At 41.3% G+C, this 15,000-nt stretch overlaps 2 protein-coding genes across 2 annotated transcripts in view; both read left to right on the top strand.

Moving 5' to 3' along the window:
- Positions 1-3,530, top strand: part of LOC110487510 (voltage-dependent T-type calcium channel subunit alpha-1I-like) — a 66,284-nt gene extending 62,754 nt beyond the window's left edge. Inside the window, exons 23-25 of the mRNA XM_036942586.1 lie at positions 873-994; positions 2,761-2,904; positions 3,142-3,530. Coding sequence (XP_036798481.1) covers positions 873-994; positions 2,761-2,904; positions 3,142-3,321 — 446 coding nt within the window. The 3' untranslated portion in view covers positions 3,322-3,530. The remainder of the gene's footprint in view (positions 1-872; positions 995-2,760; positions 2,905-3,141) is intronic.
- Positions 3,531-3,559: 29 nt separating this feature from the next.
- The window catches only part of LOC110493424 (voltage-dependent T-type calcium channel subunit alpha-1I-like), a 23,182-nt gene continuing 11,741 nt past the window's right edge, over positions 3,560-15,000 (top strand). Inside the window, exon 1 of the mRNA XM_036940193.1 lies at positions 3,560-4,213. Coding sequence (XP_036796088.1) covers positions 4,091-4,213 — 123 coding nt within the window. The 5' untranslated portion in view covers positions 3,560-4,090. The remainder of the gene's footprint in view (positions 4,214-15,000) is intronic.

Here is a 15,000-nt window from a genome sequence, read left to right on the forward strand (position 1 = left end):
TAAATGTATAACCAGAATGAAATGTACTGAATAAAAACCTCCCATCCTTGATAAAAAGGCTAAATGTATAACCAGAATGAAATGTACTGAATAAAAACCTCTCATCCTTGATAAAAAGGCTAAATGTATAACCAAAATGTACTGTACTGAATAAAAACCTCTCATCCTTGATAAAAAGGCTAAATGTATAACCAGAATGAAATGTACTGAATAAAAACCTCTCATCCTTGATAAAAAGGCTAAATGTATAACCAGAATGAAATGTACTGAATAAAAACCTCTCATCCTTGATAAAAAGGCTAAATGTATAACCAGAATGAAATGTACTGAATAAAAACCTCTCATCCTTGATAAAAAGGCTAAATGTATAACCAAAATGAAATGTACTGAATAAAAACCTCTCATCCTTGATAAAAAGGCTAAATGTATAACCAGAATGAAATGTACTGAATAAAAACCTCTCATCCTTGATAAAAAGGCTAAATGTATAACCAAAATGTACTGAATAAAAACCTCTCATCCTTGATAAAAAGGCTAAATGTATAACCAAAATGAAATGTACTGAATAAAAACCTCTCATCCTTGATTAAAAGCTAAAGGCATAACCAAAATGTACTGTACTGAACAAACACATCTCATACTTGATAATTAGTCTAACAATACATTTTATCGTTGGGCAAAAACAAATACTCATTCAAAAATTGCAGTGAACTATCAGAAATAAGTAAACAAGTTTTATGTTTATTCATATTTTGTTGAGCAGTGATAAATTAATCTCTTCTCCCACCTTTCTCTACAACTCCCTTCACTCTCTCTCGTTCTCCTCCCACCTCTCACTCTTTCTCCTTCCCTCCCACCCCTCCATCTCTCAGTGTGTAATGCTGACTACCCGTGTGAGGGCATGAGTCGGCACGCCACCTTCGAGAACTTTGGTATGGCCTTTCTCACCCTCTTCCAGGTCTCCACCGGAGACAACTGGAACGGCATCATGAAGGTACAAAAAACCCTCAGTCAACGTATCTGGTAAAATAAGGCTCAAATAAAATAAATCAATTAAAATGGTAAATGTAGGTCATTTATGACTTTAAACACTAGAGAATCATGAGAAATATAGACAGAAGTAGCACAGAAGCTGGACAGAAAATGAGAACAAGACTGTGCCGACAGAAAGAGAGAGAGGGAGAGAAGAAAGAGAGAGAGAGAGGGAGAGAGAGAGAGAGAGGGAGAGAGAGAGAGGGAGGGAGAGCGAGGGAGAGAGAGAGAGGGAGAGAGAGAGAGCGCAGAGGGATCTGTTTTATAGTGGCAGCTAAAAGCTTTCAACAAGGTGGCATCGAGGGTCTTTCACAACACATGACTATCAGGGGGAAGAGATCATACAAAGTCCATTGCTTCCAATCAGATCCTGTGAATTATGCATGTAGTCATTTAGTCTAACAGATGCTCTTGTCCATAGCAGCATAGAGGTGACTGAAATGGAACAGATATCTAACCGACAGATACTACTAACTAATGAAGTACTTATTCACAGATCTCTAGCCGACAGATACTACTAACTAATGAAGTACTTATTTACAGATATCTAACCTACAGAGAAGACTAGCTGATGAAGTACTTATTCACAGATCTCTAAGCGACAGAGACGACTAGCTAATGAAGTACTTATTCACAGATCTCTAACCGACAGATACTACTAACTAATGAGGTACTTATTCACAGATCTCTAACCTACAGAGACGACTAACTAATGAAGTACTTATTCACAGATCTCTAACCGACAGAGACGACTAGCTAATGAAGTACTTATTCACAGATCTCTAACCGACAGAGACGAATAACTAATGAAGTACTTATTCACAGATCTCTAACCGACAGAGACGAATAACTAAGGAAGTACTTATTCACAGATCTCTAACCGACAGAGACGACTAGCTAATGAAGTACTTATTCACAGATCTCTAACCGACAGAGACGACTAGCTAATGAAGTACTTATTCACAGGGAGTTGATAATAGTTTATATTTTTCAATTGGTTATATTGCTACCTCATTTGGGAAAATTAGTCTACCTCTGTAAATCTTCTTTCTCTCAACCCCCTTTCTTTCTCTCTTTCTCTCTTTCTTTCTTTCTTTCTTTCTTTCTTTCTGTCTCTCTTTCTTTCTCTCTTTCTTTCTTTCTTTCTCTCTTTCTTTCTTTCTCTCTTTCTTTCTTTCTTTCTTTCTCTCTTTCTTTCTTTCTCTCTTTCTTTCTTTCTTTCTCTCTTTCTTTCTTTCTTTCTTTCTTTCTGTCTCTCTTTCTTTCTTTCTCTCTTTCTTTCTTTCTTTCTCTCTTTCTTTCTTTCTTTCTTTCTTTCTCTCTTTCTTTCTTTCTTTCTCTCTTTCTTTCTTTCTTTCTTTCTTTCTCTCTTTCTTTCTTTCTTTCTCTCTTTCTTTCTTTCTTTCTCTCTTTCTTTCTTTCTTTCTTTCTCTCTTTCTTTCTTTCTCTCTTTCTTTCTTTCTTTCTCTCTTTCTTTCTTTCTTTCTCTCTTTCTTTCTTTCTCTCTTTCTTTCTTTCTTTCTCTCTTTCTTTCTTTCTTTCTTTCTGTCTTTCTTTCTTTCTCTCTTTCTTTCTTTCTTTCTCTCTTTCTTTCTTTCTTTCTTTCTCTCTTTCTCACTTTCTTTCTTTCTCTCTTTCTTTCTTTCTCTCTTTCTTTCTTTCTTGCTTTCTTTCTATGTATTTTCTATCTATGTTTGTTTATTTTCCTTGTTCCTGTCTGTCCTCCAGGACACCCTGCGTGAGTGCCCTCCAGGACCCAGTGACTACCCGTGCCACGCTGGACTCCAGTTCATCTCTCCCATGTACTTTGTCTCCTTCGTCCTCACCGCCCAGTTCGTACTCATCAACGTGGTGGTGGCTGTGCTCATGAAGGTACTGTATGGGGGGACACACAGCGCAGACCAGTCTGTCCTCATAAAACACATACACCGACACACACCGACACACACCACTGTGCAATGCTGTGGAACTGAATGTCTAAACGTAGAACAAGATTCCAGATATTACTGTAAGGATTAATAGAACGCTGAAAGACACTAAGATGGCAGAAGAGTCCATTCACCTGTCACAGTTGGATAACTAAAGTCATGTGATCTGTTTTCCTGGAAGCACCTGGACGACTCAAACAAAGAGGCCCAGGAGGATGCTGAGATGGATGCAGAGATTGAGCTGGAGCTAGCCCAGGGACAACTCCAACTACCCACCTGCTGCATGGGGGGGCTGGGCACTGGGCTGGTCGTGGCTGGGGCCTCTGGAGCGCCTGGTGATTTTACTAGATTTTTTCAGTGAATATTAATATGATTTATCTATTTTATCTACCTGCCCTGGGACCTCTAGCTAGCCGGCTAAATCTGAAACATTTACAGATATGTTGATTGATGTGCATTGTCTCTGTCAAATACATGTAACAAATGAAATTAAATGAAAAGTGGACAATTTAAAAACAAATCTCAACCAATCATGTGGATACAATGCATTTTAAAATCATTAATGACAACACAAACATTGTTTACTGTTTATTTCCATTGTGGTCTTCTTCTATCCATTGTGGTCTTCTTCTATCCATTGTGGTCTTCTTCTATCCATTGTGGTCTTCTTCTATCCATTGTGGTCTTCTATCCATTGTGGTCTTCTTCTATCCATTGTGGTCTTCTATCCATTGTGGTCTTCTATCCATTGTGGTCTTCTATCCATTGTGGTCTTCTTCTATCCATTGTGGTCTTCTTCTATCCATTGTGGTCTTCTTCTATCCATTGTGGTCTTCTTCTATCCATTGTGGTCTTCTATCCATTGTGGTCTTCTTCTATCCATTGTGGTCTTCTTCTATCCATTGTGGTCTTCTATCCATTGTGGTCTTCTATTCGTTGTGGTCTTCTATCCATTGTGGTCTTCTTCTATCCATTGTGGTCTTCTTCTATCCATTGTGGTCTTCTTTCCATTGTGGTCTTCCTCTATCCATTGTGGTCTTCCTCTATCCATTGTGGTCTTCCTCTATCCATTGAGGTCTTCAGGTGGAGGGTTGGAAGGAGGGACCAGGCAGGGTCAGGGGGTAGGGCTGATGACAGGGGCCGTAGTGGATCACAGTGGAGTGACCCCTCCCCATAGAGGAGGAGAAAGACACGAGGGACACAGACGACATCACAGGCGGAAGCTGTACTCACCTGCACAGGTTTGTGCACAGGTTAGTGTACTGGGATTCTGTTCTGTTCTATTTGATTAGGTTTTACTCTACTATACTCTACTCGAATCTGCTCTACTTTACTGTAATCTAATCTACTCTACTATAATGTACTTTCATCTAATTTACTCTACTTTACTGTAATCTAATCTACTCTACTATAATGTACTTTCATCTAATTTGCTCTACTTTACTGTAATCTAATCTACTCTATTATAATGTACTTTAATCTAATCTACTTGATTTTACTGTAATCTAATCTACTCTACTGTAATCTGATCTACTCTATTATAATGTACTGTAATCTAATCTACTCTACTGTAATCTACTCTTCTGTAATATGCTATACTCTACTCTACTATACTCTACTGTAATCTAATATACTATACTAAACCTACAGAGGTGTAAATCTATAGATATGTTCCATCTGAGTCTACCTACTAGTTGCATACGGTATACACAAGCACCCACTGCCAATAATAGTGTTCTCCAAACACAACCTTTCATATACACACACATCACCACTCCTCTCCTCATCCCCTTTCCTCTGTCTAAAAATAACCATCTGTTTTAAACACAGGACCATCAGCAAGTCCAATCTAGTCTTGCTATCAGTGTTAGCTACGTAATTAAAACACCTAGAGACAAGAACACACACACTTACTTATAGAACTAAAGACTGCCTGAGCAAAATGTAATTTACTAAGCCTGAAGAGAGGGAGGGATGGAGGGAGGGAGGGAGGGAGGGAGGGAGGGAGAGAAAGAGGGGGAGGGAGGGAGAGAGGGAGGGAGGGAGTGAGGGAGGGAGGGAGAGGAAGGAGAGGGAGGGAGGGAGGGAGGGAGGGAGGGAGGGAGGGAGGGGGGGGGGGGGGGAGAGAAAGAGGGGGAGGGAGGGAGGGAGGGAGGGAGGGAGGGAGGGAGGGAGGGAGGGAGGGAGGGAGGGAGGGAGGGAGGGAGGGAGAGAGAGAGACTACTTAGGATGTAGAATGACAGTGGGTGGTGATATACTGTCCAGATTATTGTCTCTCAGCCCACTGGTATTTTTAAACTGGAAGAGGAGAAATAAGGGAGAGAATCTCTCCATCTTCCTGTATCTCTCTCTAGCATCTCTTTATTTCTCAGTAACTTTCCCCATTGCTCTCTCTTTGCTATCTCTCTCTGAGATATCGCTTTCTCTCTGTCTCTCTCTCTCTGAGATATCGCTTTCTCTCTGTCTCTCTCCTCTCTTTACTATCTCTCTCTGAGATATCGCTTTCTCTCTCTCTCTGTCTCTCTCTCTCTGAGATATCGCTTTCTCTCTGTCTCTATCCTCTCTTTACTATCGCTCTCTGAGATATCGCTTTCTCTCTCTCTCTCACTCTCTGAGATATCACTCTCTCTCTGTCTCTCTCTCTGTCTCTCTCTCTCTCTGAGATATCATTCTCTTTCTGTATCTCTCTCACTCACTCTCTGTCTGTCTCTCTGTCTGTCTCTCTGTCTTGCTCTCTGTCTTGCTCTCTCTTTCTCTCTCTGTCTCTCTGTTCTCTCAATTCAATTCAAGGGGCTTTATTGGCATGAGAAACATGTGTTAACATTGCCAAAGCAGGTGAGGTAGATAATATACAAAAGTGAAATAAACAATACACATTAACAGTAAACATTACACATACAGAAGTTACAAAACAATAAAGACATTACACATGTCATATTATGTATATATACAGTGTTGTTACAATGTACAAATGGTTAAAGTACACAAGGGAAAATAAATAAGCATAAATATGGGTTGTATTTACAATTGTGTTTGTTCTTCACTGGTTGCCCTTTTCTTGTGGCAACAGGTCACACATCTTGCTGCTGTGATGGCACACTGTGGAATTTCACCCAGTAGATCTGGGAGTTTATCAAAATTGGGTATAATCTGAGGGAAATATGTATCTCTAATATGGTCATACATTTGGCAGGAGGTTAGGAAGTGCAGCTCAGTTTTCCACCTCATTTTGTGGGCAGTGAGCTTCTCTTGAGAGCCATGTCTGCCTACGGCGGCCTTTCTCAATGGCAAGGCTATGCTCACTGAGTCTGTACATAGTCAAAGCTTTCCTTAAGTTTGTGTCAGTCACAGTAGTCAGGTATTCTGCCACTGTGTACTCTCTGTTTAGGGCTAAATAGCCTTCTAGTTTGCTCTGTTTTTTGTTAATTATTTCCAATGTGTATCTCTCTGTCTCTCTGTCTCTGTCTCTCTCTCTGTTCTTTCTCTGTCTCTCTCTCTGTTCTCTGTCTCTCTATCTCTCTCTCTGTCTCTGTCTCTCTCTCTCTCTGTTCTGTCTCTTCCTGTTCTGTCTGTCTGTCTGTCTCTCCCTCTCTCTGTTCTGTCTCTCTCTCTCTGTTCTGTCTCTCCCTCTCTCTGTTCTGTCTCTCTCTCTGTTCTCTGTTTCTCTGTTCTGTCTCTCTTTCTCTCTCTCTCGCTCTCTCTCTGTTCTGTCTCTCCCTCTCTGTTCTGTCTCTCCCTCTCTCTGTTCTGTCTCTGTTCTCTCCGTTCTCTCTGTTCTCTGTTCTCTCTCTCTCTCTGTTCTGTCTCTCTCTTTCTCTCTCTCTCTCTCTGTTCTGTCTCTCTCTCTGTTTTCTCTCTCTCTGTTCTGTCTCTCTCTGCTCTCTCTCTGTTCTGTCTCTCTCTCTCTGTTCTCTCTCTCTGTTCTGTCTCTCTCTCTTTTTCTCTCTCTCTCTTTCTGTTTTGTCTCTCTCTCTGTTCTCTCTCTCTCTGTTCTGTCCCTCTCTCTCTCTCTCTCTCTCTGTTCTCTCTCTCTCTCTCGCTCTCTGTTCTGTCTCTCTCTCTCTCTCTGTTCTGTCTCTCTCTCTTTCTCTCTCTCTCTCTTTCTCTCTCTCTCTCTCTCTCTCTCTCTGTTCTGTCTCTCTCTCTCTCTTTCTCTCTCTGTCTCTCTGTCTCTCTGTCTCTCTGTCTCTCTCTGTGCATGTGTGTTTGAGTACGAAGACTTCCCAGACCTCAGAGTACATGTTATTGCTTGAAGCAGTAGTTGAGACAGTTGGACTATTGAGCCAACCAAGAGGGGGGTCACAGCGGGGTGTGATTGGCTATGGTGCAGTGGTGGATGGGAGGCCAGCTGGGAGGGCAGCCAATCAAATGAGGTCAGCGCCAACACTTACCCACCCAGGACCTCCGAGCTGGCCAATCGTTGAGCCCCTGCTGAGTTGCATGCCCGCCTGTAACCTTTCTGTGTGTCTCTGTGTGGGTGTCCATCTCTCTGAGGGTAGTGGAGAGTGTGAGGGGAGGAGGGCAGACTGCCAGTCAATAGCCGGAGCTTGGCAGTGCCCACAGAGAAAGACAGGAACACACACACACTCTCACATGTACACACAAACACCAGCTCTTCAATATCTAATTGAAACTCCAACCTCTACTTGAAAGACTTTTTAACTCTGGGTTATTTTAATTAGAAACATAACCTCTCGATGCAGCACATTGATCCTGTAGAATATCCAGTCACTGGAATTATATTCAATGGAATATCTGGTTGAATGGAAGTTAACGATGCTCATTAGCTCTTAAAACACAAACAATGTTTAGTATGGGCAGCATTTGTCTTGGATCTCCCCTGCCTTGTGCCATGGAGTCTATATGGGGAAGGGTGTGTGTGTGTGTGTGCGTGTGCGTGCGTGCGTGCGCGTGCGTGTGCGTGTGTGTGTGTGCTTGGCTCTACCTATGAGAGTTAGAAATAACAGGACGCTTACCAGATAATGTTTAATTAAACAACAGAACAGAATGAATCATCTTCACCATGGGTTACGAAAAGAGAACAAACTGAATCATCTTCACTATGGGTTATGAAAAGAGAACAGAATGAATCATCTTCACTCTGGGTTATGAAAAGAGAACAGAATGAATCATCTTCACTATGGGTTATGAAAAGAGAACAGAATGAATCATCTTCACTCTGGGTTATGAAAAGAGAACAGACTGAATCATCTTCACTCTGGGTTATGAAAAGAGAACAGAATGAATCATCTTCACTCTGGGTTACGAAAAGAGAACAGAATGAATCATCTTCACTCTGGGTTATGAATAGAGAACAGAATGAATCATCTTCACTCTGGGTTACGAAAAGAGAACAGAATGAATCATCTTCACTCTGGGTTATGAATAGAGAACAGAATGAATAATTTTCACTATGGGTTATGAAAAGAGAACAGAATGAATCATCTTCACTCAGGGTTACGAAAAGAGAACAGAATGAATCATTTTCACTATGGGTTATGAATAGAGAACAGAATGAATCATCTTCACTATGGGTTATGAAAAGAGAACAGAATGAATCATCTTCACTATGGGTTATGAAAAGAGAACAGAATGAATCATCTTCACTATGGGTTACGAAAAGAGAACAGAATGAATCATCTTCACTCTGGGTTATGAATAGAGAACAGAATGAATCATCTTCACTATGGGTTATGAAAAGAAAACAAAATGAATCATCTTCACTATGGGTTATGAAAAGAGAACAGAATGAATCATCTTCACTCTGGGTTATGAAAAGAGAACAGACTGAATCATCTTCACTCTGGGTTATGAAAAGAGAACAGAATGAATCATCTTCACTCTGGGTTATGAAAAGAGAACAGAATGAATAATCTTCACTCTGGGTTATGAAAAGAGAACAGAATGAATCATCTTCACTCTGGGTTACGAAAAGAGAACAGAATGAATCATCTTCACTCTGGGTTATGAATAGAGAACAGAATGAATCATTTTCACTATGGGTTACGAAAAGAGAACAGAATTAATCATCTTCACTATCGGTTACGAAAAGAGAACAGAATGAATCATCTTCACTATGGGTTATGAAAAGAGAACAGAATTAATCAAATTCACTCTGGGTAATGAAAAGAACAGAATGAATCATCTTCACTATGGGTTATGAAAAGAGAACAGAATGAATCATCTTCACTATGGGTTATGAAAAGAGAACAGAATGAATCATCTTCACTATGGGTTATGAAAAGAGAACAGAATGAATCATCTTCACTATGGGTTATGAAAAGAGAACAGAATGAATCATCTTCACAATGGGTTATGAAAAGAGAACAGAATGAATCATCTTCACAATGGGTTATGAAAAGAGAACAGAATGAATCATCTTCACTATGGGTTATGAAAAGAGAACAGAATGAATCATCTTCACAATCGGTTACGAAAAGAGAACAGAATGAATCATCTTCACTATGGGTTATGAAAAGAGAACAGAATGAATCATCTTCACTCTGGGTTATGAAAAGAACAGAATGAATCATCTTCACTATGGGTTATGAAAAGAGAACAGAATGAATCATCTTCACTATGGGTTATGAAAAGAGAACAGAATGAATCATCTTCACTATGGGTTATGAAAAGAGAACAGAATGAATCATCTTCACAATGGGTTATGAAAAGAGAACAGAATGAATCATCTTCACAATGGGTTATGAAAAGAGAACAGAATGAATCATCTTCACTATGGGTTATGAAAAGAGAACAGAATGAATCATCTTCACAATGGGTTATGAAAAGAGAACAGAATGAATCATCTTCACAATGGGTTATGAAAAGAGAACAGAATGAATCATCTTCACTATGGGTTATGAAAAGAGAACAGAATGAATCATCTTCACAATGTGTTATGAAAAGACGGAAGCATAAAGAGAGAATGAGAGAGATGAGAGGGAGATACATTTTACACACGTAAGACGGCTTGGGAGAGTGTGAAAGAGAGAGAAGGGAGGAGGAGGGTGAGAAAGAGAGAAAGAGAGCGACAGAGGGACAGAGAGAGAAAGCGAGAAAGCCTTGAAATACCATAGAAACGGCCAGCCCTAGAATGAGCATCTCTGTCGGAGGGCTGACTACAGGAAGTGGAGTGCCAAGATGTTAAGTTTGACAGACAGGAAATCAAACACACTGACAGGGACAGGCCCTGGGGGTAGATGTCACACACACACACACACACACACAGAGAGCTCAACGAGGTGTGTTAACACCGTGTGTGTTCATACAGAGCGCTAGACGCTGCCTGGATCTTCTGTCTTCAGGCTTGATGATGTGAATCACCATCACATTGAGAAGCTAAAACACACAGCAGGAATGATCATCACAGGCTGCTCCTGTCAAACCACCAACGCTTTCTTCATCAAGGGCAGAGTTTGGTCTGGTAAACCTAGTCTGGTTAAAACCTAGTCTGGTAAAGCTAGTCTGGTTAAACCTAGTCTGGTAAAGCTAGTCTGGTTAAACCTAGTCTGGTAAACCTAGTCTGGTTAAAACCTAGTCTGGTTAAACCTAGTCTGGTTAAACCTAGTCTGGTTAAACCTAGTCTGGTAAACCTAGTCTGGTAAACCTAGTCTGGGTAAACCTAGTCTGGTAAAGCTAGTCTGGTTAAACCTAGTCTGGTAAAGCTAGTCTGGTTAAACCTAGTCTGGTTAAACCTAGTCTGGTAAACCTAGTCTGGTAAACCTAGTCTGGGTAAACCTAGTCTGGTAAACCTAGTCTGGGTAAACCTAGTCTGGGTAAACCTAGTCTGGTAAACCTAGTCTGGGTAAACCTAGTCTGGTAAGCCTAGTCTGGTAAACATAGTCTGGTTAAACCTAGTCTGGTTAAACCTAGTCTGGTAAACCTAGTCTGGTAAACCTAGTCTGGTTAAACCTAGTCTGGTAAACCTAGTCTGGTTAAACCTAGTCTGGTAAACCTAGTCTGGTAAACCTAGTCTGGTTAAACCTAGTCTGGTAATCCTAGTCTGGTTAACCTAGTCTGGGTAAACCTAGTCTGGTTAAACCTAGTTTGGTAAACCTAGTCTGGTTAAACCTAGTCTGGTAAACCTAGTCTGGTTAAACCTAGTCTGGTTAACCTAGTCTGGTTAAACCTAGTCTGGTAAACCTAGTCTGGTATACTTAGTCTGGTAAACCTAGTTTGGTTAAACATAGTCTAGTTAAACGTAGTCTGGTTAAACCTAGTCTGGTTAAACCTAGTCTGGTAAACCTAGTCTGGTAAACACAGTCTGGTTAAACCTAGTCTGGTAAACCTAGTCTGGTTAAACCTAGTCTGGTAAACCTAGTCTGGTAAACCTAGTCTGGGTAAACCTAGTCTGGTAAACCTAGTCTGGGTAAACCTAGTCTGGTAAACCTAGTCTGGTAAACCTAGTCTGGTTAAACCTAGTCTGGGTAAACCTAGTCTGGGTAAACATAGTCAAAATGCTTTTATTTGCTTCAGATGTCAGAATGCTTTATAGAGTGGATCTTCATGTTTCTTATTGGCATTCACAAAAGTACCAAGTACAGTATGCACCTTGTGTGAGGAACGGCCCATAGCATCAGGAGCCTATTTCCTGTTCCTGTAGCGTGAGGCAGCTTGATGTACAAGTACACCCCCTGGATAGGACGCTCGTCTACGTGTCTCAGGGACTTACTCCCAGTCTATTTCCTGTTCCTGTAGCGTGAGGCAGCTTGATGTACAAGTACACCCCCTGGATAGGACGCTTGTCCATGTGTCTCAGGGACTTACTCCCAGTCTATTTCCTGTTCCTGTAGCGTGAGGCAGCTTGATGTACAAGTACACCCCCTGGATAGGACGCTTGTCCATGTGTCTCAGGGACTTACTCCCAATCTATTTCCTGTTCCTGTAGCGTGAGGCAGCTTGATGTACAAGTACACCCCCTGGATAGGACGCTTGTCTACGTGTCTCAGGGACTTACTCCCAGTCTATTTCCTTAATGCTGAGTGCCAAGGAGTATGCCTCGCCCGGGGATCAAACTTCCAACCTTCCTATCTCCGGGCGCACACTCACTGTATTGTAGGTAAATGTATGAGTTGGCCTGTAATGACTTGTACACAGTACCAGTCAAAAGTTTGGACACACCTACTCATTCAAGCGTGTTTCTTTATTTTGACTATTTTCTACATTGTAGAATAATAGTGAATACATCAAAACTATGAAATAACACATGGAATATTTTTCAAAGTAGCCAACCTTTTCCTTGATGACAGCTTTGCACCCTCTTGGCATTCTCTCAACCAGCTTCATGAGGTAGTCACCTGGAATGCATTTCAATTAACAGGTGTGCCTTGTTAATAGTTCATTTGTGGAATTTCTTTCCTTCTTAATGCGTTTGAGCCAATCAGTTGTGTTGTCAAATCAAATGTTATTGGTCACATACACATGGTTAGCAGATGTTGTTGTGAGTGTAGTGAAATGTTTCTGCTTTTAGATCCGACAGCGCAGCAGTATCTAACAGATAATATCTAACAATTCCACAACAAAACGTAATACACACAGTCTAGTATGGAATGGAATGGGATGAGAATATATACACTACTGTTGAAAAGTTTGGCGTCACTTAGAAATGTCCTGGTTTTTGAAAGAAAATCACATTTTATGTCCATTAAAATAACATCAAATTGATCCGAAATTCAGTGTAGACATTGTTAATGTTTTGTTGTAAATTACTATTGTAGCTGGAAACAGCAGATTTTTTTAGGGAATATCTACATAGGCGTACAGAGGCCCATTATCAGCAACCATCACTCCTGTGTTCCAATGGCACGTTGTGTTAGCTAATCCAAGTTTGTCATTTTAAAAGGCTAATTGATCATTAGAAAACCCTTTTGCAATCTGTTAGCACAACTGAAAACTGCTGTTCTCATTAAAGAAGCAATAAAACGGGCCTCCTTTAGACTAGTTGAGTATCTGGAGCGTCAGAATTTGTTGGTTTGATTACAAGCTCAAAATGGCAGAAACAATTAACTTTCTAATGAAACTCGTCAGTTTATTCTTGTTCTGAAAAATGAAGGCTATTTCATGTGAGAAATTGCCAAGAAACTGAAGATCTCATACAACGCTGTGTACTACTCCCTTCACAGAACAGAGCAAACTGGCTCTAACCAGAATAGAAAGAGGAGTCGGAGGCCCGGTGCACAACTGAGCAAGAGGACAAGTACATTAGAGTGTCTAGTTTGAGAAACAGATGCCTCACAAGCTCTCAAATGGCAGCTTCATTAAATAGTACCCGCAAAACACCAGTCTCAACGTCAACAGTGAGGAGGCGACTCCGGGATGCTGGCCTTCTGGGCAGAGTTGCAAAGAAAAAGCCATATCTCAGACTGGCCAAGAAAAAGATAAGATTAATATGGGCAAAAGAACCCAGACACTGGACAGAGGAATGCTGCCTAGAAGGCCAGCATCCCGGAGTCGCCTCCTCACTGTTGACGTTGAGACTGGTGTTTTGTGGGTACTATTTAATGAAGCTGCCAGTTTTCTAATGATCAATTAGCCTTAAAATGATAAGCTTGGATTAGCTAACACAACGTGCCATTGGAACACAGGAGTGATGGTTGCTGATAATGGGCCTCTGTACGCCTATGTAGATATTCCATTAAAAAATCAGCCGTTTCCAGCTACAATAGTTATTTATAACATAACAATGTCTACACTGAATTTCGGATCAATTTGATGTTATTTTAATGAACAAAAAATGTGCTCCTCTTTCAAAAACAAGAACATTTCTAAGTGACCCCAAACTGTTGAACGGTGGTGTAAGTATAAAATATATGGATGAGCAGTGACAGAGCGGCTAAGATGCAATAGATAGTAAAGAATAGATAGTGAAGGATACAGTATACACATATGAGATGAGTAATGCGAGAGATGTAAACATTTTTAAAGTGGTATTATTAAAGTGACTAGTGATCCATTTATTAAAGTTGCCAATGATTTCAAGTCTGTATGTAGGCAACAGCCTCTCTGTTAGTGATGGCTGTTTAACAGTCTGATGGCCTTAAGATAGAAGCTGTTTTTCAATCTCTGTCCCAGCTCTGATGCACCAGTACTGACCTCGCCTTCTGGACGGTAGCAGGGTGAGCAGGCAGTGGCTCGGTGGTTGTTGTCCTTGATGATCTTTTTGGCCTTCCTGTGACATCGGGTGTTGTAGGTGTCCTGGAGGGAAGGTAGTTTGCCCCCGGTGAAGCGTGGTGCAGACCGCACCACTCTCTGGAGAGCTCTGCGTTTGTGGGCGGTGCAGTCGCCGTACCAGGCGGTGATACAGCCCGACAGGATGCTCTCAATTGTTCACCTGTAAAAGTTAGTGGGGTTTTCGGTGACAAGACACATTTTTTCAGCCTTCTAAGGTTGAAGAGGCGCTGTTGCACCTTCTTCACCACACTGTCTGTGTGTGTGGACCATTTCAGTTTGTCAGTGATATGTACAGTACACCAAGGAACTTAAAACTTTCCACCTTCTCCACTGCTGTCCTGTCGATGTGGATAGGGGGGTGCTCCCTTTGCTGTTTCCTGAAGTCCACAATAATCTTTTTGTTTTGCTGACATTGAGTGAGAGGTTATTTTCCTGACATCACACTCCGATGGCCCTCACCTCCTCCCTGTAGGCTGTCTCTTCATTGTTGGTAATCAAGCCTACCACTGTAGTGTTGTCTGCAAACTTGATGATTGAGTTGGAAGCGTGCATGGCCATAACAATCATGGGTGAACAGGGAGTACAGGAGAGGCTGAGATTGCACCCTTGTGGGGCCCACGTGTTGAGGATCAGCGGAGTGGAGATATTGTTTCCTACCTTCACCACCTGGGGGCGGCCCGTCAGGATGTCTAGGACCAAGTTACACAGGGTGGGGTTGAGGCCCAGGGTGTCAAGCTGTGACAAGGTAGGGTGGTGTACAGAAGATAGCCCTATTTGGGAAAATACCAAGTCCATATTATGTCAAGAACAGCTCAAATAAGCAAAGAGAAACGACAGTCCATCATTACTTTAAGACATGAAGGTCAGTCAA

This window comes from Oncorhynchus mykiss, chromosome 13 (genome assembly GCF_013265735.2).
Source record: "Oncorhynchus mykiss isolate Arlee chromosome 13, USDA_OmykA_1.1, whole genome shotgun sequence".
NCBI classification, from domain to species: domain Eukaryota; kingdom Metazoa; phylum Chordata; class Actinopteri; order Salmoniformes; family Salmonidae; genus Oncorhynchus; species Oncorhynchus mykiss.